At 43.0% G+C, this 25,028-nt stretch overlaps 2 protein-coding genes across 4 annotated transcripts in view; one reads left to right on the top strand and one right to left on the bottom strand.

Moving 5' to 3' along the window:
- Positions 1-9,184: 9,184 nt before the first annotated feature.
- coa6 (cytochrome c oxidase assembly factor 6) lies at positions 9,185-13,156 on the top strand. Of its 3 annotated transcripts, none has more exons than XM_076297405.1 (3): positions 9,185-9,305; positions 9,536-9,710; positions 12,467-13,156. In XM_076297405.1, the coding sequence occupies exons 2-3, from the start codon at positions 9,564-9,566 to the stop codon at positions 12,563-12,565; spliced, it is 246 nt and encodes an 81-aa protein (XP_076153520.1). In that variant the 5' UTR covers positions 9,185-9,305; positions 9,536-9,563; the 3' UTR covers positions 12,566-13,156. The 3 variants fall into 3 exon arrangements, with proteins under 3 accessions (XP_076153520.1, XP_076153519.1, XP_076153521.1); XM_076297404.1 differs by having other exon boundaries at positions 9,185-9,318; XM_076297406.1 differs by lacking the exon at positions 9,185-9,305 and having other exon boundaries at positions 9,325-9,710.
- A 1,447-nt stretch (positions 13,157-14,603) lies between these two features.
- slc13a4 (solute carrier family 13 member 4) overlaps positions 14,604-25,028 on the bottom strand; it is a 22,080-nt gene continuing 11,655 nt past the window's right edge. The window contains exons 8-16 of the mRNA XM_076297206.1: positions 24,504-24,688; positions 21,310-21,429; positions 20,843-20,944; positions 18,252-18,353; positions 17,680-17,768; positions 16,514-16,656; positions 16,031-16,192; positions 15,164-15,301; positions 14,604-14,741 (exon numbers count right to left, since the gene is read on the bottom strand). Of these exons, the coding sequence (XP_076153321.1) occupies positions 14,604-14,741; positions 15,164-15,301; positions 16,031-16,192; positions 16,514-16,656; positions 17,680-17,768; positions 18,252-18,353; positions 20,843-20,944; positions 21,310-21,429; positions 24,504-24,688 (1,179 nt within the window). The remainder of the gene's footprint in view (positions 14,742-15,163; positions 15,302-16,030; positions 16,193-16,513; positions 16,657-17,679; positions 17,769-18,251; positions 18,354-20,842; positions 20,945-21,309; positions 21,430-24,503; positions 24,689-25,028) is intronic.

Here is a 25,028-nt window from a genome sequence, read left to right as displayed (position 1 = left end):
AAAGACAACCTCTACGCCCTGAAGTGGGTCAATTGACTTCACTCTGCAGCAACCACCAGCAACAAGCACTGAGCACATGCTCACATGCACTCAGGCTCAACACACACACACACACACACACACACACACACACACACACCTCTCTCTCTATCTCTCTATCCACCCACCCACACACACACACACACACACACACACACACTTTCATCCACAAGATGGAACTCCAACTCTAACACAAAGGGCAGTATTCCAGCTGTGTGTGTGTACACACAGCTGAAAATGTCACTTTAGGCAGAGTCCACCAAATTAGTTAAATGCACCTCAATACATGTCCTGTCAATACAGTTCCTGTCAGACTCTAGTTCAATACATTTCCTGTCAAGAAAAGTGTGTCTCTGTAGCTGTCCATTCAGTGCATACACTCATTGAAACGCCAGTGCCTGTGCACAGTTATCCCAGAAAGACTCTGAGAGAGATTGAGATTCAAAGATTTAATTCACAAAAATGAATAAGGCTTACACTTACAAGAATTAAAAATGTAGGTCCCGACATTGATCCAGGTCTAGGAGCGTCTTGACCCGGACATCCTGCCTGATATATCCTAGTTACTCTCCAATGGCTCCATATGGCCAGAAATAAATGTAAATGTCTCACTTTGGCCTATAGGATACTAGATATGCTCCCTGCTATCTAATTACTATGATGAAGCTGTACATCGCCAAGCGCTCACTGTGGTCTTCAGATGAGCGTCTGTTGTGTCGACCAGCCATACACACATTCCTTGTTGGTGGAATGAGTTGCCCAGTGCTCTCCTTTAATGTGATAGTTTTTAGGTCTTTCAAGAGGGGTCTAAAGGCATATCTGTTCAACATGCACTTAGATAATTAAGTGTTTCTTATGAGTTATGGTTTGTATATTTTAGTATTTGTTTTACCATTATGCTATTAATGGAAGTGACAATATATTTTATTTGTACATCGCTTAGGACAAAAGCGTCTGCCAAATCCCATAACCATAACCATTATCAGCTGGCAGGGGCGGAGTCTAGCCCCTGGACAGATAGACAGGACCAAACTTGTGTGGGTGGGGAGGAAGAGGGGTTCATTGCGATGGCAGCACCTGAAGCAGCAAAGCAGGTTAGACGAGACATTCTAAAGACAGGTGATTGGTGATTGGTCAGGATTCAGGAGTAATGAACGAATGAGTGACGTAGCATTAGAGTCTGATTGGTCAGGATCAGAGCCATATAGATCTATAAGGCTAATGAATGAATGAGTGACATAGCATTATAATCTTCCTGGTAGAGCTGCTAAAGCTTCCATTCCTGCAGCAAAGCAGGTATGTTAGATGAGACATTCTAAAGACAGGTAGAGACAGGTGATTGGTCAGGATTCAGGAGTAATGAACGAATGAGTGACGTAGCATTAGAGTCTGATTGGTCGGGACTAATGCATGAATGAGTGACATAGCATTAGAATGCTGAATGGGAAGCAAACATGGCGGCTCGTACGGCACTGACCGGGCAGTTCCAAACAATCAGCACCAACCAATCAGGCAGTTCCAACCAATCAGCCCGTTTCTTCAGGATTGAGGCCATGACAGAAAGCATGCAATCGCATTGGCTGTGTTGAGCTTAAAGGTTGCATCAGCGATTTCAGGCCGAAAAAGGCCCATGCATAAATGATCACATTCATCTAATCTTTCCTAATGATCCGCTAGCTGGCTGCCCCATAAGCAGGCCGTCAAAAAAACGTGTCTCTGTAGGCAGCCTAGGCTCCGAGATCTGTACACAAAAACAATTGCTACCAATAACCACTAAAAGGCAAAATAAAGTGTTCCAACTAATAACCGATGAGATGCGCGTTTAGGAGAGTTTCAATTGCACAGGAGGGAGGGGGAGGGAGTAGCGAGCTAGCTCTCTGTTTTGTTTGAACATCAACAGAAGTGACGTTACCCCACCATCACTGATACAACCTTTAAACGTCAACACCCTTTCGCCAGAAATAATCAGGGGACTCTGACCTTTGACTATGATGTTTTCAGGAGATGCACCTCAGATCGTTCCCAGATCCGGCCCAAACCTGCCTCATGGGCAGCGCCCAGGTTGTGTAAAGCGTGAAATATGACTTGTCGAATTAGACAAGTATTCTTGTGAGTGACATCAAATCACCATGTTTAAGCAGCTGTCTGTTGATGACAAGGGCAAGGACTGCTGATTTATGTATGGGTATTTATCTGTGTGTGTGTGTGTATATGTGTGTGTGTGTGTGTGTGTGTGTGTGTGTGTGTGTTTATGTGTGATATGTGTGTATCTGTGTGTGTAGTTCTATGTGTGTGTCTTTCTGTGTGTGTAGTGTGTGTGTCTTTCTATGTGAGTATCTGTGTTCCAATGGTTCTGTCTTTAAGTGTTTCTGTGTGTGTGTGTTTATGTGTGTGTGTATGTGTGTGTGTGTGTGTGTACTGTACGTCTAAAACATCAGCCTGTGCTCTATTCTTGCGGGAGGTGTCGGCCTCCATGAACTCATTGACCAGGAAGCAGCTTGTTTTTGCTCTGCAGGTCCTCTGAGAGGTTGAGTGTTGACAGTGTTTGTGTCTTCTGTCTGGCTCTCTCTCTCTCCCTCTCAGACAGCGAGACCAGCCAGCAGGCCAATATCGCCGTCTCTCTCTCTCTCTCTCTCTGTCTCTCTCTCTCTCTGACCAGCTCCTCTGTCTCCCCCCTCTCTCTTTCTCTCTCTCACACACTCACTCTCTCTCACACCCTCTCTCTCTTTAAATTCAATATGGTTCATTGGCACGACCTTGGTGATGAAAATTCTTCCTTCTTAGAATGTCCTTTGAAATTTACAGAAGACAGACACAGCAGCTATAATTGTTTTTTCAACAAATATCTTTTGACCATAGTTTGATCCCCGTGGTATCCAGTGGGAATATCCTCGTCCCATCAAGCTTAAGATGAGGGAGACCCCAATGTTTGGGAGGGGTTTGTGCCACAATGGTTCCAATGTGTTGACGTCAAGACTTAGAGTGAACTATATTCTTTTTTGTCACGTTACAAGGTACATAATCAAAACATTACTATCTTTCCCGTCCAAACATAGGATGTTTCTTACTCAGGTGATTGACATTTAATCAACATTCCTCAATTTATTTTAGCCTCCCTGTCATGGTATCTTGCAGGTGTTCTGATAGCGAGAGAGCCCCAGATGTTCATCGAAGAGAAAAGGGAGGGAAGAGTCTGTGGCAAAAATTTTTTTCACATAAATGTTTCTAAAAAAGTACATATTTTCTTTAGATCAGTAAACACACATGCTTTTATTTTAAACCCACAAGGCACAGAGTTCCTATTGCAAAGAGACATTAACCTTGAACTTTTTAGGCTGGCTGGGTTTTACTTGGCAAGGTACAGCACACACAGCAAAGACCTTATGTTCCAAGACACCATGCTACCACTGCAGAAGAGTTAAGCGTCTGGCTAAATGCATTAGGAAAACAAATACAAGTTTTGTTTAAAAACACAAAATCCACAATCGTCTATCCATAGTGTTGCTACAGCATAGAATACTGAAAAGACACACACACACAATCTCTCTCTCTGTCTATCTCTGACTCTGTCTCTCTCTCTCTCTCTCTGCCTCCCCCATCCCTCTCTCTCACACACACGCACACACAAACGCGCGTGCACACACACACACACACACACACACACACACACACACACACACACACACACACATTTACATGTGTCCCTGCTGGCCGTCACTGCTGAATGGAACACTGCCACAGCCGGAGACTCTGAGAAAGATATACTGCAGCGTGCCGGGAAAACGGCTACAGAGGGATGACACAGGAGAACAAGAAGGCCAGACAAGGAGGCAAACAGAGACGCAGACGCAGACAGACAGGAGGTAGACAGACCGACACACACACGGAGACAGACAGGAGGTAGACAGACAGACATACACACACACAGACAGACAGGAGGTAGACAGACACACACACATAGACAGACAGGAGGTAGACAGACTGACACACAGAGACAGACAGACAGGAGGTAGACAGACAGCAGTCAGATGGAGAAGCAGACACACACACACACACACACACACACACACACACACACACACACACACACACACACACAGACAGAGAGGAGGTAGACAGACAGACATTCGCACACACAGAGGCAGAGAGGGGGTACACAGACACACACACATAGACAGACAGGATGTAGATAGACAGACAGACACACACACACACACTGACAGACAGGATGTAGATAGACAGGAGGCAGATGGATCTGCTGCCAGACAGGTAGGTAGGCAGGCAGACAGAAATACAGTCAGATAGGCACAACTACAGACAGACAGACAGACAGGTGAAATAACAGACAGGCAGACCATAGACATATACAGATAGACAGACAGACAATAGTCAGACTAAAATAAACCCCCATGTGATGTGAGCTTCTAGATGGGGTCTGCAATGTACGTTTCTAGACATGGGGTATGGGCTTTCTAGGTAAGGGGTCTGTCATGTGAGTTTCTAGGTATGGGGTCTGTCATGTGAGTTTCTAGGTATGGGGTCTGCGATGTGAATTTCTAGGTATGGGGTCTGCGATGTGAGTTTCTAGGTATGGGGTTTCTAAGTATGGATTCCTGTACATGGATTAAGCCTACAGTCTTAGACTAAAAGAACATGTCTATGAATATGGAAATCTCGAGTACAAGAACATAATTGGAGGTGCAGAAGTAGCGGAAGTTTTTTCTTTTTTTTACCTGTCCCATAGAAATAGGCAGTATAGTTCTCTCAAATGATCATAAGTCAGGAGTATCAAAGGGAAAACATGCACACGTCTTTGGCAGAATGGACCTTGTTTGTATTCTTTTTTTTTAAAAGTGAAAAGGGGGACATAGAACTTGGTCATCCGCGAAGTGAGGAGTGAAGCAAAATGAAATGCGACCATGTGGAATGGATACACAAGCTAACCAGCGACCCTGCCAAACTCCTCTTCCCCTCCTCTCCAACTCCAACACTGGGCCCTGCCCAGAGCACGGTGGACATGCTGAGCCATTATTTAAAGGGGTCCATCAGACTTGAGTCAGATTCATTTTCAGGTTTGTATTACTAGGTTGCATGTTAACTGGGTGACAACGGTGGGCCTGCATGCTGTCTTCAGCGTCACTGCGGGTCGTCTAAGTTGGTTGCATGTTCAAATGTCTGTAGTGTAGCTGTGTGTTCATGTGTGTGTGTGTGTGTGTGTGTGTGTGTGTGTTTCTGTACATGTGAATATGTTTGTGTGCATGCGTGTGTGCTTGTGCGTGTGTGCTTGTGTGTGTGTGTGTGTGTGTGTGTGTGTGTGTGTGTGTGTGTGTGTGTGTGTGTGTGTGTGTGTGTGTGTGTGTGTGTGTGCATGTGAGCACCCTTGGAATTAAACCCAACTTCCTTGCAGGTCCATTTCAGCTCCAGGAACGCGAGGTGCTGTGTCATGCTGTCCACTCTGAGGTCAGCCTGACCACTAATCTATGGGACTGGCATAAAGAGGAGAGAGAGAGAGAGAGAGAGAGAGAGAATGGAGGAGATGGAGAGACAGAAAGAGAGAGAGAGAGAAGAGAGAGAGAATGGAGGAGATGGAGAGAGTGAGAGAGAGGGATAGAGAGAGAGAGAAGAGAGAGAGAGAAGAGAGAGAGAGTGGAGGAGATGGAGAGAGTTAGAGAGAGGGATAGAGAGATGGAGATAAAAAAGAGGAATTAGAGAGAAGAGAGAGATATCGGGAGGGGAAAGAGAAAGACAGAGGGAGACAAGAAGATTGCAAAGTGGCAAGGATTGAGCAAGTGATTTTGTTTCAAATTACCATTTGTGTGTGTGTGTGTGTGTATGTGTGTGTCTGCTGCCAAGGTATCTGTCTTTGTGAAAACAATGTGGCTGTCAGTATGTGGTTACAAGTACTGTACTGACTAAGGGACTGTATAGTACAACAGTCTTGTGCATTTGTGTGTGTGTTCATGTCTATTTGGGCACGTATACATGTGTGTCAACGTGACTGTGAGCATGTGTGTGTGGGTGTGTGTGTGTGTGTGTCCATGTCTATTTGGGCATGTATACATGTCAACGTGACTGTGAGCATGTGTGTGTGGGTGTGTATACATGTGTGTCAACGTGACTGTGAGCATATGTGTGTGTGTGTGTGTGTGTGTGTGTGTGTGATTTTGCACTCGTGTCTGGTCATATGGAAGAAATAAAGGTGCGTCATGGAGTGGCGAGGAGAAGAGGTGCTTATTTTGGTACTCGCAGTTGCCCTGGCAATGAGCTGGGGGGGGGGGGGGGGGGTCACCGAGTTTGGGGCGAAACGTAAAGGAAACTCCAGGCCGCCTGATGATGATCAAAAACCTAATTAAATACTTGATGATGATGGTTTCAATGTCTGGCCGTGGTTGATGAGCCCTTCTGGGTTCTCGCAATGGAGAGTGATTGGAGTTCAACCCAGAGCCACCGTACATAGCCTACTCTACAGCAACCGTTCCAAAGTCCGCACAACAGAATAAGTGTCATAAATGAGACATTTTCAGTGTATCAAGGAGATACATTCCTAGGATATATCTTAAACACGTCTTTAAATCAAGTATCTTGGGCTAATATTTTAGAGGGTTAAACCTCTAGTCGTCATTCAAAGAGCAGCAAGATCAAAGTGATGATGGTTGGTTGGTTGCATGCAGTAAGAATGATTCTATTGTGCTGAGGTAAGTTTGAGATAACTTGGCTTTTTTATTGGGGCAAACCCCCCCCCCCCCCCCCCCTCCCACAACACACACACACACATACACACGCACACACACACAGACACACACACCTCCCCTCCCCTTGCCCAATTGCAATATTTCTGGGGAAACCCCATCTGAAATGGCATGCAAGTAGACGCAAGCTGCTGTGTGTACAAAACATGACGCGAGATTGAGATGGCACCAGTGGCACGCGAGGCCATGGGCACGGGTGTAGGCATGACTGCCGATCGAGGGGAAATCCAGTAAAATCGAAAAACATCCTGGCACTCATAGAGATGAGGAGGGAGAGAGAGAGAGAGAAAGGGAGAGAGAGAGGGAAAGAGAGATAGAGAGAGAGAGAAAGAAGGAGGGAGGGAGAGAGAGAGAGAGAGAGAGAGATGGAGAGAGAGGAGGGAGAGAGAGAGAGAGAGAGAGAGAGAGCTCAGCCAACATGTCAAAGTCAGATTTTTCCAGCATCAGTAACATCAAGCACATTTGCTCTGTTTTTATAGACAGTGGTGGTGTGTTGCGAAGGAAAGAACAAGTTCATTTTTTAAAAGTGCGTGGAAGTTAGCGCTGCTTCTTGGTGAGGTTTTGTAGGCATGTTACGTAAAATAGCCTGTGGTTTTTACATGGGAATCTCTATGGCTGTGTCAAAAGTGAAGACAGATGTTTAAAATATAATCAGCTGCTCCCTCTCTTGCTCTCTCTCTGTATATGTGTGTGTGTGTTTGTGTGTGTGTGTGTGTGTGTGTGTATACAAAAAAAAGAGACAAAAAGACTGCAGATAGAGAGAAGAAAGCAAGAGTGTGTGTGTGTGTGTGTGTGTGTGTGAGCCAGTTAAGAGAAGTAACAGGTTAAAGAAATGCACAGTATCAGTACTTCTTCGGAAACAACCCAGCGCTGGCCTACATGTAAAAACTCACCAAATCAGTTGAATCGTCTGTGTGTGTCCGCATTACATGAGAAAAAGACAGAGAGAGAGAGAGAGAGAGCACGACTGCACAAGTGTTGCTATGATGAAGAGCATGGTTAATTGGGATGCACCCCCCCCCCCCCTCTAAACCACTTGGCACCAGGAGGGGTGTGGGGAACATGGCTTCCCCCACTTTGCCCACGTTAACCCCAACGCAGGCAGCACTGAGGGCAGGACAGCCAGACCTCAGTGAGGGGGTAGCCATCCAGGACAGCCTGAAACAATTACAATCCCCTTATAAATCAATATGCAGCTGCTTCAGTCATGCAAAAGTGATGTGCTCACAAGTTGCCTTGCTTCCAGTATTACTCAAATCAGCTTTGATGTTTCTCTTGGGTTTTTTTGTATTTTTTCTTGTTCTTCTTTTTTTTTCAGGAAAACTCTCTTTCATTCGGAACATGGTTTGGGCACGGACGCGAGTGTGCATGCGAGTATGGCTTGCTGGGACCCAGCTGATCGGGAGGTTGGCACGGAGACCAACTCGGCGGAGATGTGTCTGTTTGCGTTTGCCCTTGGTTAGAAGTTGACCTCCACAGCAGTTTGGGCCAAAGATCAAGTGGCACCACACCAGTTTTTTTTTTTTTTTGTGTGTGATTCTGTTTCATGTCAAGTTTGACCGGCCCTGGACAACACAGAGTTTGATTTGGAGCAAAGATCCCTGTTTCAGGTTTCAAGTCAAATTCGGCTGAGAGGTGTGGATAGAGGTTCATATTGGGGTCAGATAGGAAACATGGGCCCCCTTTTCTCCCTCCTTTCACTTCTCTTCATTTCTCTCTCACTCACCCCCTTACCTCCCCACTTCCCACCCTATGTGTGTCCCTGAGTGTGTGTGTGTGTGTGTGTGTGTGAGAGAGAGAGAGAGAGAGAGCGAGAGAGAGAGAGAGAGTCAAATCTTATATGTGCATAGATGTTTTTTGATTGGTGTGTCATCAGTGTCTTTCTCAACTCTTCCTCAGCCAGCTGATGTATGGCAAATGGTGTTAAAAGGTAGTTTGATTACAGCCTGTTATTAACATGCATTTTCGCTTTGACATGCTCTTTTGATATTAACATGCATGTCACTTTGATGTATATATTAAAATATGATTACTTTCAAATGAAAACGATAACCTTGTAATGGATAACATGTAGTCCAGTTGGCTAGGCCTACCAACTCTGTCATGTGTAAGTCGATAACTCTTCATAGTCTGTAATTTAGCTCCATCTAGTGGTGATGTATGTGACACACTACTACACAGTGAAACAAAATACATTAACCTCCAATATAAGAAAAAAACCGATACATAAGATAATGTAATATAAACAAGATAATAACTGATCAAAGACTCTGGTCCCATATCGGGATTGAAGATTGCACGAAGGATTCGTATTTAAAATGCTGGTCTGTCTATGGCAGTATTTACACTTTTATTTTGATACACAACAATGACTCAGAATACCCGGAAGTAAAGGTTTGACAACAAGCAGCATGTTACCAATGCTTGCTAACTGTCGGTGTCCTAAAGTTACATCGTTATTATAGATGGTTCGCCATAAAAAAAAAACGCATTGCACAAATTCATACAATTTCACTGGTACGTTGCTAAGGTTTGTCTTCTTTCTTCTGTCTTAACAGTTCATTTTGGGTAAGGATAGAATGCACATCTTAATGCTAAAGTCGGCTAACCATTAAAGGTCAGTGAAATAGATAGATGACAGTCCACTCACTGTAGGGACAGGTAAAGCTGTGGCAACCACCACCTACCAGTGCTCGTTTTTGGCTAGCGTTGCGCATATTGAGAACTTGCTTCTCTACATCTTGCAGCTGACAAGCATCTGTAAGAACTGCAGAAATGTCCTCGGCTCCAACGAAAGAAGAGAGACGAGTTTGTTGGGCGGCACGAGATGAGCTCTGGAAGTGTCTGGACATCACTAAGGACAACACAGAGGCGTGTAAAAAGTTCCAGGAGGAGTTTGAGAAACAGTGTCCAGCGCAGTGGGTACGTGACTTACTCGAAGAACGTTACCTTGTTACCATTCTGTGGTCTGGGGTGCTGAGGTTAGCTGACAGGTTTAATATGACTGGTCGTGGGTAAAATTAAATAAAAAAAACATTTTGTTTAGCCTCAGTGAATGATCCAGTGTGTGGTGGTGTAGTGACAGTTTAATGTAGTGGCTGTCTTACCATCATGTCACCATTAATCATGTTTAAGACTGTGATCATGTAATGAAGGTTATCTAAGGTAACAACACTTCCTTGTTGTCTTTTGGACCACTAGAGGTCGACATGCATGCTAGCCCTTACGAAAAAGAAGTAGGCGTTAGGAATAGGAATCATATACATGGATTTCTATGGAACGTCACGAAAACATGCGTGCGCAACCAAGAGGCAGAAAGCACCACAGAACAGCATAGAGCAGGGGTGTCAAACATACGGCCCGCAGGCCGGATGCGGCCCGCTAGATGGTTTAATCCGGCCCAGACTTGTAGAGAATAAATTTCTGACGATGTCAAAAAAATAAATAAATCTCTAGCCCATTCCTGTGAGGAATTATGAATTTTCAAAGAAATAACCGAAATGCTCAATTCAGCCGCTAGGCGCAGCCAAAAAACTAAAAAAAAAGTTCGGAGTTGACTGGTCCTGTGCTGTCAGTTTGGCTACATTGTCGGGAGAAAAGCAGGCGTTGCGACAAAATTCAGAAGTGCAGTCTGCAAACGGAGGACAAGATGTTTGGGCATTTTATTGTATTTTGCACCAGGAAGTGTTGTGTTGTAAAACACTAAACTTGGATCATGTTAAAGTGTGGTTGTGCAAACTGTAAATTTAATCAGGTCGCGAGGTCTGACTCACCGTCAGTTTGACTGTTTTCTTAGCTGTAGTACGGTGGTTAAGCCGAGGTGCCGTACTCAAGCGTTTCTTTGAACTACGAGAGGAAATTGGACAGTTCTTGGAGAAAAAAGGCAGACCAGTAGCAATTTAAATGCCCGGAATGGGTGCAGGATCTGGCCTTTATGGTGGATAGCCTATTACACAGCACCGCCACCTAGCCTACAAAATTATTTGATCGATCTGATGTAACCTAATCGTATCAGTTGATCGTATTGCTCATGCACTGCTAACTTATGTTTGTTAAATTCATTTTATTTTTCATACATTTGCACATTTACATTTTTAAGGCAGGATGTTAACTTTCTTCATAGCTCCCACTTGAGTTTAGTGTGGTGAGTTGGTTCAGGTGGTCAGATGTAAAAATGTAGGCCTATCCACTCAACTATAAAAATAAACCAGTTGTTTATGAGAGTGAAATGCATTTTATTTCAATTTCATTGGCCTCTGAATAAATGTGTAATAATCTAATATATCCCTTGTCATTATGTAGGCTACAAATGTAGGCTGAAGGGTAAAGCATAGCCTACTGAAAAAAACTAAGCTGGAGATTTGGAGTTGTCAAAGGATGTTTTGCAATTATTTCACTGGTCCGGCCCACTTGAGATCAGATGGGCTGTATGTGGCCCCTGAACCAAAATTAGTTTGACACCCCTGGCATAGAGCAATGCAAAAGAGCAAAAGAATAAAATGAGTTTTTGTGCTGAAAACTGCACCAATTCGAAATCACGATGGCTAGAGAATGTTAAATATGTTCAATATCCCTAACGGAATGCATGTCTTCGCCAAAAATGACAAAATACGATGTTATATTAATAATCCAAATGAACGTCAAACTTTGAAATATAGTCTGAAATGAGATGTTATTATCATTGAGACAACAGGGGTATACAAACAAATCCGATTGTAGCTTACATCAGCCGACTATTTAGGTTAAGTTTATAACGTTGTGGACGGCCACCAAGCGTCTTCTGCCTCGCGGCTGCGCGCGCATCTAGTTTTGTTGGTAAACGGGAAACCCGTGTATAGTAGGCCTACTTTTGTACAATATGATATAAATGTAAATATTATAAGAATCGTATAGTATTTTGGGACATAGGCCTACCATATAATTACTGTAAGACTTTTTTTAAGGCTTGTTATGCCTTTAATCAGATAGGACAGTGGAGAACGACAGGAAGTGAGTGGGAGAGAGAGTACTTGGAACATATTGAGGGTAGGTATTACAGAACATCTGTATAATATAAACTGTTATAGATATATTTTAGTATTTATATAGTTATTTTTAACTATAGTAAAGGAGAAACTATTTTTTAACACATAGCTTAGTGATTGGAGTTGGAAGGATTGCTCTTCATTTCACTGAGACCATACCTTGACCTCTGTGTGTTAAGTTAGCACCTTGTGCATTTCAACTCCTTCAGCACTGCCTTTTTCAAAATTTAGTTTTTGAAGTAGGATGTCTAAGTGCAAACTAGTGTTGGAACAAAACAAAAAGTAACACATCATCACATTTTCACTAGGTGATTTAGCACACAAATGTATCATAATTGTAGTGTAGTGTATCCTCATTAAAATCTCAGATACAATGGTTGACTGTATGACAACAAGATAAACATGTCAATGATTAATTTATTTTGTCAAACACATTTAATCCATGCCTATGATCTAAAGACTGAATAAAACTGAATAATTAAATTAATTTTGTCTTGTCTTTGCCTTACACTAATATATATTACATCAGTGTATGCACTATACACAACACATTTCCATGCAAGAGTGTATACTGTAGAAAATACAGCTCTTTTTTTTTATTATTTCCTTTTCAGAATTATAATTATTCTTTTCTGTTCTACATGTCAACGGCAGGTGAGATACTTCGCTAAAAGGCGGGACTTCCTGAAGTACAAGGATAAGCTTCAGAAGGGAGGGTTTGATGAGCCTGCAGATGGGGCACCCAATCCATAGCTTTTGGAATTTGAACTGCTTTGACACAAAATGGAGGACTGCATTGGGACCACAGCTTCATGGACTGCACTCCCAATGCCAGAAGGGTATGAGTAACTGCTGCTCAATGAACAGAGCCGTAATGGTATCTCACTGATTGTGACCTGAGACTACAGAATGATTCATTTCAACTGGGTGCTTGAGTTAATATATTCGGTTTGATGTCAGCTAATGTTATTCGCTCAGTTTTAATGAAGAGACCTGCACATTGACTGGATATGTGTGTTTGAACATGGCGCGTTTATTTATCAAGGAAGAAAACACCTCTGCAGTCCACACCAGGGGGGTATTCCAAGTACGTGATTTAGTGACAAACCTGGGTAAGTTAACTCAGAGTAAGGGGTAAACCTCCTAATAGAAGAGCTGTATGGCTTCATTCTCCTCACAAAACAATGCCATAGGGCTCTTGTTGTAGGAGGTTTCCCACTTACTCCGAGTTAACTTAACCAGGTTTGTCACTAAACCACGTACTTCGAATACCCCCCAGGTGAATACAATGTTGTGTGGTGGTGGTGAGGCTAAGTAGTTTTCAATTAAAAACAGGGGAAACCATCTTGACCCAGGGTATTTTATTTCATTTGATCTGAAAGTGGTGTGAAGTGAAAAGCATCGTGTGTGTGTGTGTGTGTGTGTGTGTGTGTGTTTGTTTGTTTGTCAGGAGTAGACGTCACAGAAGAACAGTTCATTTTGTGTGTGATTCACCAATATGAGCAGGCACATGTTCATTACAATGACATATTTTAATATATCTCTTATGTATTTACAAGATTTCTAATCCTCACTTTTTAGGTTATGAAAAACTGTGCATTTCTAAATAAATTACCATACCTATGAAAGATTAGTTTGCCACTCACCTGGTACATATTAATAATGTACAAAACCTCCCCCACAAAAATTACAAGAAATTTACATGGATACAAAGTTTGCATATTTTAACCACACTGTATACATGTTAAACACAACAGCAAGGTTGCTTTCTTCCCATGATTGTTACCTTGGTGACCGCTTGTTCCTTTGATTGAGAGGCTGATTGGAGACAAATTGGCCAACTACCATTCAAACTGAATGACCTTCACTTTCGCATGAAGCCACACACATAAAAACAACAACCCTCTCGAGCTGCAGTGATACAGTAAAAGTTGTCTAGTATCTATCCACAGAAACAACAATTTAAAAATAATGTTATGTATAACTGGTAAATAAAAAAAACATGTTTTAGAGTACAGATAATGTATATCAATCTAGGGCCCACATATCTGGGACTCATTTTGCTAAGCAGTATCAAGAAATGTTGACCTACACAAACACAAGACCGAGTTCCCAGGATCAAGCCCAAGTCACTGTAAAAAAATAAATGGTTCTTCAGAGCAATGCCATAGAATGACCTATTGTAGTACTTCAAAGATCTTTCAAGACAATAGTTCTTTGAAGAACCATTTAAGAAAAGGTATGAACGTAGTCTTTCTGAAGAACCATTTCCAGCGTGAAGAACCTTTCACTTGATGTAAAGATTTAACACAAAATCGTTCTTCTTCCATACAGTGATGAATAGAAGCATTTAAGGACCTTTTTTTTTAGAGTGTAACATGTCTTACGCATTACAATGTGCGATTAAGACTATAGGCTGTCACATGCAAAGCAGTAGTTAAATGTGTCGTGTGAAGGAACAAACGAATATGTCACTTCATGCAGTAAGGAAAAGACCTTTGCAGCTGAAGCACAGGAAGTGACAAAACTGAGGTGAGTCCTAAGCCCCTCCCACACACCTTTTTGTTACAAATGAAACATCGCTTGCTCTCCTCTTGACAGACAGGCAGTCATTAAACAAGAAGAATATTTGTTTTGTCCACTACACAGTCAATTCCATAGTTGAAGAGAGAGAGAGAATACACACATCTCCCACTCTACTGTCATGTGTCCCCGATCTGTGCCTGTTTACTGTGGAGTCTAACGGTCCAGTCATCCCCTCCCCTCTCTCTTGGGGAGCGCCCTCTGGTGGCTAAAAGCTGCCAGTGGTGTTTCTCATGACAGCCCAGATGGGGAACTCGTTGAGCTGAAAGAGGGGGACACCCCAGGTCATGATGGCTAACATGACAACCAGGATGCCGATCAAGTTCACCCCAAAACCTGCTTTCACCTGCACAGAGGGTGAGAAACAGCAGTTAAAAAGCAATCCCAAATAGTGTCAACGCAGTTACTGAATGCGAGTAGCCACCATACATAAATGGAACAAACATTTTATGAAACCTATGTGCTACCTTTACAATTGGTTCTTTGTAAACTCACCATATCTGGTTACCAAAGATATATTGTTATTTACTAATCAGGTAGGTGTTACCCTGAGATACAACCACACCATGGCCTTTCCAAAGCTCTTCAGCTACTACATTAAATGTACACTCACTATGTGTTTATTCAGTTATGTAGCTCATTATTCAATATAGTTGTATAGTGACAAAATGAAATGAAATGCTAAAACACTAACATAACTAAACTACCAGTAAGAAATACTTTAAGTACTGTGATACAAATAATAAAAAAAAAAAAGTTCTTGCTCACCATGTCACGGATCTGCACGTGCCCGTAACTAAACACAATGGCGTTGGGCGGGTTCCCCACGGGCAGCATGACTCCGAAGGACACACACATGGTGGTTGGAATCAGTGTGTGCAGGGGGTTGATCTGCAGGGTCTCGGACTGAGAGAGGGGTAGGGTGGTGGGGTTAAGAGGGACACAAAGGAGAGAGGAGTTAAGGCCTCCGCACACATAGGCCCCGACATGAGTACGGCTCACTCTTTTTATGTTCGATTACATTAGATTCCATTGTTTTCAATACAACCAGCTACACCAGTGTCAAAGTCACCGAAATTCTGCTGCCGCCACCGTGCCGATTATGATTCAGTTTCCTTTTTGTCAGCGGCACTCAATAAAATACATTGTTTATGAAATGCTTGTCAGTAAATAAATTCGGTGCTGGTGTGTGTGGACAAGTAACAGAAAGTTTCGTCACACTCATGGTTTGGTGATGTTGAGCTGTAAAAGCTTCTCCTTATTGCTGTATAAGGTTGTGAAAAACCTGTATGAAAGTGTTCTCTTAAGCGAGTCATTAGTGGGGCTATTAGACCATGTCATCATACCAGTCAACGTCACAAGGTGGGTCAGTTGATTGTAAGGCCTACATATATCCCTTCACCAAATGTGTCAACCATTTGCCCAAAGAAGACCCAGCAGGGTCGAAACGTTGCCTATCCCCTTACATTAAATAGGGGAGTTTAAAGCAGTGTTGTGGACATTACATCTTTTCACTGGAGCTGCAAAACCTTCTCTTGCATTTCCTGGTGGTGGGAGTGTGGGGGTGTGGGACGGACTACAAAAGCTCCATAGTGTGCACAGCCTATGTGAATGTCATGTTTCCCAAACACTTACCAGGGCAGAGAGGATAGGGAGGAAGACGGTGAGGGTCGCCGGGTTGCTAGCGAACTCGGTGACCACGGACACAAGCAGACAGGCCAAAAGCGTGACAGCCCACGGGGGAAGTCCACTCATCGGTTCCAGCTGCCGGCCAATCCACATGGACAGCCCTGACACCTGGCGGGGTAGAGACAGGACATACAGGCATAAGCATGGGCAGCCTAACACCTCTACAGTTGGCAGTTTAGCATGTCTGAGGATAACTGATTAATTTTCTTCTGATGTGTATGTCAGTATAATACACCAGGTGCATATGCATTAGCTTACAGCCAGCTGTGCACGTGATGCCATGTCCTTATTCTTTCTTTTCAGTTACATCAAAATATAGTTCTGTAAGCCTTACTGATGACTTGAAGAAATGTCAGTGTTATATTATGACGTCACATGAAATCCATAAATAGACTGATGTATTTCTCATTCCTTTCTGATGTAGATTACCTTGCACCCTGCAGCCAAAGCGTATCCTCCCCCGACCAAAATGACAATCTCCCACGGCATGAGCCTCTGAAAGTCCTTCCACGTGATCATAGGGGCCAGTGGGTCTTCCTCCTCATCCTCATCATCTTCGTCATCAGAAGGTTCTGGAAAATACACATAAAAAGCATGCACAGGCCTTTTAATTTGTTTACTTGCTTAGCAGAGGCATTCCAGTCAATGTTCCCCTTATTAGAAGCAGAGGCAGGTGTATGTTTGTTTATGTTTACGTATATTTTGTTTATGTTTATGATGTTTAGCAGACAATTCTATTAAATTCAAAACATTTAATTTATCCCTGAGGGACAATTTATCCAGTCACACAAGAGCTGTTTCCACCAATGAATTTACCCAAAATCCACCCGTTTGGGCCAAAAGAGTACCTACGAAAAAGTCCTTGATGCTGATTGGATATGACTAAAGGCAGGATGTGACCTGAGTAGAACTTGACCCTCGCGCTACAACAACAGCGATCAAAACTGTCACTAAATGATTGTGTGACGATCTAAACTGATGCAGAATGATCACGTCACCTGCGGAGTCTGGTAAATCCCACTAGTGTCCCTTTTTGTAATGGAGACACAATGGCTAAGTGAGAGGGTGTAGCCTGTAATTTGCCCACTTCCTAAATTTACCCCCAATGGAAACGAGGCTATAGAGTAAAGACATGCTTTTGTCCAAAGTGAAGTGTATATTCTTTTCAGTTAATGTGCTACCTGTGCATAATAAATCCATCATCTTAGTCTTGGTAGCATGTTGCTGTACCAGCAATTGAATTGCCAAAGGGCAATGCAAGTTTCCTCTAATTAATACTACTGTTTATTTACAGCAACCGCTGCTAGTACTGCTTGACAATCACGTACGCTGCTTGACAATCACCATCATCAACAAAAACGAGGACATTTAAGGTAAAGAGAAACTAGAAAAATTTGATTGGACATTTTTGAAATTGGGATTGACTGAATTTTATTTGTGAGTGAACTTGCACTAGACCAAGCACTTCAAAAACAAATCGCCTCCTGGCGACAGAGAAGTTGAGGCTGATTCATATCACGCATATACTATACACAACCCTACCTAGATCATCCACGGCACACAAGACTGGCGGGAATACCGACCTTTGACCTCGCTGTTAAATGGCCACGGTTTTTTGGCAGGAATGAGGAAGAGGAGAAATCCGAGCAGCACAGAGACTGTGGCATCAGTCCGATAGCCTTTCCTGTGAGAACACACACACACACACACACACACACACACACACACACACACACACACACACACACACACACACACACACACAGAGAATGCATCAGAGGATTAGGTGTGCTAATACATGCCAGGGACTACAGGGAACAGGGACAGGAAAGAAATACCTGCACAAAAAAGATTTGACATGACTTACTGTATATTCTGATGGAAACATGACTAATTGCAAGATTAAATTCATGTTAAGGAATTTACAGTTTTTCATCACTGTAGTAGTTTATTGTTATTGTTTCATTAAAGAAAAACACAACTTGTCTCAGTGATATCACATCAATTCCATATAGCAGGAGATTATCTTCTCATAGATATATTGTAAATTATTCAAATGATTGATTAAAAGCATATAACTTGTTTTAATGACATATCTTGGGGCTATACATTTGACAGGACTGAGAAACAGGAGATTATAGGACTGGTGACAGAGGTCTATACGCACTTCTCGAACAGAGAGGTCCACCCAGGCACGAACCCCGGCTCCCGGGTAAACCAGAGCAGAGTCATGAGCACAAAAAACACTCCAGTCATCACCTCTGGGTAGCTGCAGAGAAAGAAAACACACACACACACACACACAGAGAGAGGTGTTACTTCAGAGGGATAAATAGGCAGTTATATAGATAACTAGATGTACCGCAGAGCGGTACAAAATATGACCGCCGCCCAGTCCAGCACATTTTTTCCACAAAAATAAATCACGCTGAAAGGCCTATATGATTCTAACTGTCTCACTAAATTGCATTATCCACACTCAATTCTCACTGGTATCTGCTAGACAACAAGTACAAAAACATGATTAGTTCATAGATTTCACATGTAAAATTCATTTTATACAACCCCACCCCCATCTTGCCTGTTCATAATTCTGAGAAATTCTTGAATTGTGTGCATGTGTGCGTGTACATGTTTATGTTTATGTGTGTGTGTGTGTGTGTGTGTGTGTGTGTGTGTGTGTGTGTGTGTGTGTGTGTGTGTGTGTGTGTGTGTGTGTGTGTGCGTGCTTGTGTGTGTGCCTGCGTATGTGCCTGTGTTTGTGCATGTGCATGTGCATGTGCATGCATGCGTACATGTGTCTACTGTGTGAGTATGTGTCATACGTATGATTACTGTGAATGTATGTGTGCGTGTGTATCTGTTTATGCACATGTGTGCATATGGAATGGGTTAACATGACCCCTGGAGGCAAACATACAGAAAAAATTGGTCATCCTAGGCCCTACGGTTCTCAAGATATGCACAGAAAACTGTGTCTGCCCTACCCTCCTTTCGGGGGGTCCAGTCCAGCGGGGGGGGCTACAGATCAAAACAAAAAACGACGGTTCCATGCTATCCATGTGGGGTTACATGCCCACCAAGTTTCGTGTACCCCGGTCTTTCAGTGTCCCGGGAATCCTTGTTGGTGTACGGTCACTAAATGTACACATAAATTATTTTATTGTAAGACCCCCCATGAACGAAAGTTCACAAAACTTGGCATGCATTCGGAGGGTGTCATAATGATCCTACACTTTCAACTTCGTGCAGTTTTGACCATGTCAGCCAGAGATATTTTGATGAAAACACCTAATTTTTTGCTTTTTAATTTCTAACTAGGTGGCGCTATACATGAAATAAGTGGTAATGGGATGGGTTGACATGCCCCCTTAAGACCAACATACAAAAAAAGGTGGACCTCCTAGGCCCTACGGTTCTCGAGATATTCACAGAAAACTGTATCCGGCCACCTACAGGCCAGTTGGTGTATAGTAGCATAACTTAATTTATTGTGTGGCCCCCCATGAACGGATTTCCACGAAAACTTGGCGTGCATTCACAGGATGTCATAATGATCCTACACTTCCAATTTCGTGCAGTTTTGACTATGTTAGGTCACAGATACCTGCGATTACAACACCTCATTTTTACTTTTTTGTGTTTAACTAGGTGGTTATGGAATGGGTTGACATGGCCCCTTGAGATCAACATACAAAAAAAAAAGGTCCTCCTAAACCGTACGGTTCTCGAGATATTCACAGAAAACGGTATCTGCCCTACCCTCCTTTCGGGGGGTTCAGTCCAGCGGGGGGGCTACAGATCAAAACGAAAAACGATGGTTCCATGCAATCCATGTGGGGTTACATGCCCACCAAGTTTCGTGTACCTCGGTCTTTCAGTGTCTCGGGAATCCTTGACGGAAATTTGGACATGCGAAAAAGAAAAAAAAAAATTCTGACTAAACCTTTATGACCGCCGCTTCGCTGCGCGGCGGTCATAACTATTCATGAATAATTCAAGTCTGTCTCTCACTCCCTGTGAGTCTGTTTCATGAAACCCTTTCAGCAGGCTTTTGTTTAAAGTGATTTAGGAACTGCTAAGGGGATCTTTGGTCCACACCAAGAACACACCAAGCTGTTCTAAAATCAGTGTAAAGTAGGCTACAGCCTCTTTGGGCTTATTAGAATTCTTTGGCATCTGGAACACACAGTTACACGCTGCATTCTAGAATGCCATGCCGGTTTGACATATTAGGAGACTACAGATGTGATGATACAGAAATAAACCAGTGTGTGAGACCTGTCCCTTTCACAGCAACAGTCCCCACAATACACTACACAGTCTTCTTAGGGTAAAATGGCTCTCCTCTCTTGGGGGGTGGGGGGGGGGGTGGGCCATTGGGTTTACATCCATTACATGACTTGGAGGTACCCTGTTCTGCCTTTGAATTGCACACTGAGTGTAGTTAAGCAGCATAATGCTTTTGATGGCAGTGCCCCGCAGTGGAGGACACAGCGGGGGCCTTGGCTTGGGTACAAGTCAAGTGTTTGATGGGTTAACGATGGGGGTCGTGGTGGAGCAGCGCTACTGACTGATGAACAGTAGGTCTGGGTTGGAATCTCAAACCAGACACTGCGAGTCCCTGATGCCCTGGTTAAAAAGTGTCTGTTAAATCTCCTCTCAATTTATTTAGGGAGAGGATGGACAGGACTGAGCGGCGGTCATATTTTGTACCGCTATGCGGTACATCTAGTTTTACTTTATTTTACAGTTTACCTGATCGGGCCGAGCTTCTGGTACTCCTCGTGAATTCGTCTCTCGGATATGATCTCCCTGCGAGTCTTGCGCTCCTTGCTGAGCGAACAAGTCTCCCTGAAACTGGACAGCCGAATGCACACGTCATGTAATTTCAATGTAATTGGCATGGAATGTGATGGAAAACAACTGACATGTACATGCGGTTTTTGCTGAAAACAGGAAACTGCATTCACAAGTTTAACTCACAAAACTGTTCCAATCAACACAAAGCTTAGTCGCCCATTTCCAGGGGGACATAGCCAATCAATCAGTAAAACCAACAATTACTGCAGGACTTGTCGTTAGTAAACAAATCAAACAAACAAATCAAACCTATCTACTCAGTAGTAAACACCGTTAGCAAATTCCAATGAGGCCGAGATGATGATAGACAGTGAAACAAGCTGATATCAGCAGGTCAGAGGTCAAAGGTTAAGAGGTCTTACTTGCAGCCCAGGAAGAGGATGTGAAGCCAGAGCCAGGTTAACACCAGCATGATAAGGGCGATGGGCAAGCTGAAGATGAACCACGTGCCAAAGTTGATGACTTTTGCTTCAGGGTAACGACTAGAATGAGGAAAACAGACAAAAGAATTTGAGTGATTTCTTTTACACTTCTCACAGCTTTTAATCACATTCTTACATGATGATTGATTTTGTAGTCTAGACCTTATTGGACTTTATAAGTACTTTATGGAATGTCTTTGCAAAACAAGTTACTGTTATTTGCCAGCCATTCCATATACAGTAGTAAAGATCAGGAATTTACATCGACTGCTATTTCAAGCTCTCTATACACATTCAGATATCTCTTAAAACAGATCATTTTCAGTCATTTTTTTTCAAATTCTTTCCACATGACATTCGTTTAGAAAAATATCTCTAGAACGCAGCTGATACTGTCACTGTATCTCCCATTGTCATGGTTACCATTGTTAGTCTTGCTCTTTTCACGTCATTATTTCTAAAGGCTTTCTTTCACACGGAACCAAGAAACATTCTTCACTCTAAAAGGCATTTTTAAAAATACCCATTGAAGTACGCTACAACACTGTTTACGTGTGGATGAAAGGCCCTAACACATAGAAAATGTCTGTTTTTTAAAAATATACATGGTCAAATTCGGCTCTTTTGATTTAATATCACATCACCAAATGGTGCTTTCAGTCCTAATCACGTTCTAATCACATATTTGTGATCGGACTTCTAAGTCAATGGGACTGATAGTGGTTCATAGGTCAGTCTTGGCGTGCAACATGGGGAGATAAAAAGACCAATACGCAGCCGAAGTGACCCCAGATTGTTGCGAGGACCATTCTCGCATGTTGACTCAGCAGTGTGCGGCTTTTCTTGAAGGGTTTGGCATTGGGCTAAGGCAGAGACCGGCCTTCAAACAGCTTACAATGCTGGGATATGTGAGGAACATGCTGTGAGCAGCTTACGCTGTGACTTATGTAACATCACACACACACACACACACACACACATATGCCTGAAGGTTTTTTGTTCTTTTTTCCTCAGTCCAATTCCAACTGTGTTTGCTTTCCTTCGCTTGTGTTTGGAACAGACTACACTTCCCTGCAGGTCTGTTGGCTCAAGGGTGAAAGGTTAAGAGGGACAATCTGGCCATCCCATAATGATGTTGGAGACCAAAGGTCAATTTGCACAGTTTTAGGAGGCCCATTAGGTATCCAGGGTGTAATATCCCTCTCAGCACTCTTTAAGCCCAGTCAGGGATTTAAAAAAAAAAAAAACGCAAAATACATCTAACGATGAAAGCACGTATCGGAAAGAAAATAATCGATGTATCGTATCGTGTATGTGTTGTATTTGTGTGCATGTTGTGCACTTTTTGTATTTTGAAAGTCTAGACATGGAAACAAATGCAAAAGACACAAACGATTACTTCTCTATTCGCTTGTTTGTCATCATGCATTGCAGGCTTGGCTGAGGTGCAGGGGCTCAAAGAAAGTATTCTGATGAGAAAAAAAGCACTCATAATGATTCTACTCCAAAGATAAATGTATTTTCTTTGTCTCAAAAGAAACAAGTAGCCTAACCTCTTATTGCAATCTCAGCTGTTTCTCATAATGACGTCTTAGGAGAAAGACGGATAAGTTGAGCTTAAATTCAACTTTGGCTGAGACAAGAGGATGGCAATTTCTCAACTGAGACACATCTGCCATTCCCACAACCCATGCTTTATGTCCATTAGCAAGCAGTTTAGCTACCTAGCTTTCATCAATGGCAATTGAGATGCTTTTGGTTTTAGCAAAGCAAGTCTATTAGCTGCATATCAAGTTCTGATATCTTAATTTGGTAATGCAAATATTGGGCTTGCAATTGCTAGAAGCCTTTTTTTTTGGATGATGACACTGTCCACATATTATATTATATTAGATTCAACTTTATTGTCATTGTGCAGAGTACAAGTACAAAGTCAACGAAATCCAGTTTGTGTCTAACCAGAAGTGCAAAAAAAACGGGAAAAATATGCATGTAACTGCATTATGGATCCCAACAGCTGGTGTGTAGGATACCCTGTGGACATGCAAGGGTAGCTAGGGTTAGTAAGGGTCAGTAGTATAGAGTTGAAAAGGTGTCTGTTTTAGCCCACAAAACAGTAAATCTCATCCACGGTACCTAGCGTACGTGACCTTCGACCCCGAGAACCCACTTCCACTTCTCTCACACACACCATCTCTCTCTCTTTCTCTCTCATTCTCTTTCTCAGGAAGTCACTAAACCTCTGACCCTGACAAACCATCCATACTTCTATCTCTTTTTCTATCACACACACACACACACACACACACACACACACACACACACACACACACACACACACGCACACACACACACACACACCAAGTGCACTCTCACTCTCAGCTCCATACATGAGGAGTTTGAGGTTGGTTGTCACCTTTGCCCAGCAAAACTCTCCGTATAGAAGGGGCCCCTTTGGAGCTTAATTAGTTAGATGCCACTGCACAAGAGCATTAGAGGATTGTGACGGGCGTATTAACAAACTCAATGCCGTCCCTCCCCACCTCACACAACACAGTACTTGGCTTTTCTGTGTCCATGTGAAGAGAAAGGTGAGCTGGAATTCAGCTGTGATGCTGTGTGTGTGTGTGTGTGTGTGGGGGGGGGGGTGCTCTAAAAGATAGCACACTCCTCCTCAACTGTTCAATTCATCACCAAACACACACACACACACACACATTACATTCCACCAACCATGCCTTTCAAAATCAAACCTGCAATTGTTTTCAAGGCAAATGCCAAGGGTAAATCTAGACGCATTCACGGCATAGCGTACGGGTCAGTAGCTCAAAGTAGGGGGAAAAGGATGATTTTATCTGCATGATAAAAGTCTGGAGTGTTGGCGAGGAGTAGTCATTTTCCAGTTTGGTTTTTTCAAATGGCTGGAAGGAGGTTTAGAAAGGTAGCAGTGACCATTAAGGAAGTTCTTTAAAAGTTTTCTTTAAAAGTTCTTAAAACCAGAAAGCTTCAGGTTCTAGATTTTATGACATTTACAAGCATGCACAAAACACACACGCACACACATGCCGTTTTTTTACTCGCGTAATACAGCCTGTAGCCTTTGTAGTAATAAACACACACACACACACACATACTTGTTGAACTGCTCGGCGAAGATGAGGTTGGTGGACGTCCCCGTAATGGTGATGAGGCCTCCGATGGTGGCCGCGTACGTGATGCTGAGCGACAGGCACTTGCAGATCATGTGATCGCGTTTGGTCGGGTACATGGAGTTCCTGCGGATCTTGGGCTTCTCCTGTGGCGGCTCCGTCACACTGATCTGGGTCTGAGAGAGGAGAGAGACGGACATTGGAGACACATTTGGAGGGGGAGGTTAAGTGAGAAGTATGATGAGTTCGCAGCAACAGCAGAAAAACTAGTATACTTCAGAGGCACTCATGGAGGCGTCCGTGTCCACATTGCTCAAAGCCGTGTCCGCAGAAGTATACTTCCGCCCTTAGAGGGAGCTGACACAAGGCCCTTGAAATAATATTTATATTAGAATGGAATAGAATAGAATAGAATAGACTTTATTGTCATGTCAGGCACAAAAATTGTCTTCGATCTCACCAATGAAATAGTACATGCAATATACACAGTATAGACACAATTGAATATTT

Source organism: Alosa pseudoharengus, unplaced genomic scaffold (assembly GCF_046254945.1).
Source record: "Alosa pseudoharengus isolate Yale_2024_CS ecotype anadromous, Long Island Sound unplaced genomic scaffold, YU_APseudo_1.1 YU_APseudo_1.1_scf_20, whole genome shotgun sequence".
NCBI lineage: Eukaryota > Metazoa > Chordata > Actinopteri > Clupeiformes > Clupeidae > Alosa > Alosa pseudoharengus.
The sequence above is the reverse complement of the archived record's forward strand: the minus strand, read 5'-3'. Positions and strand labels throughout refer to the sequence as shown.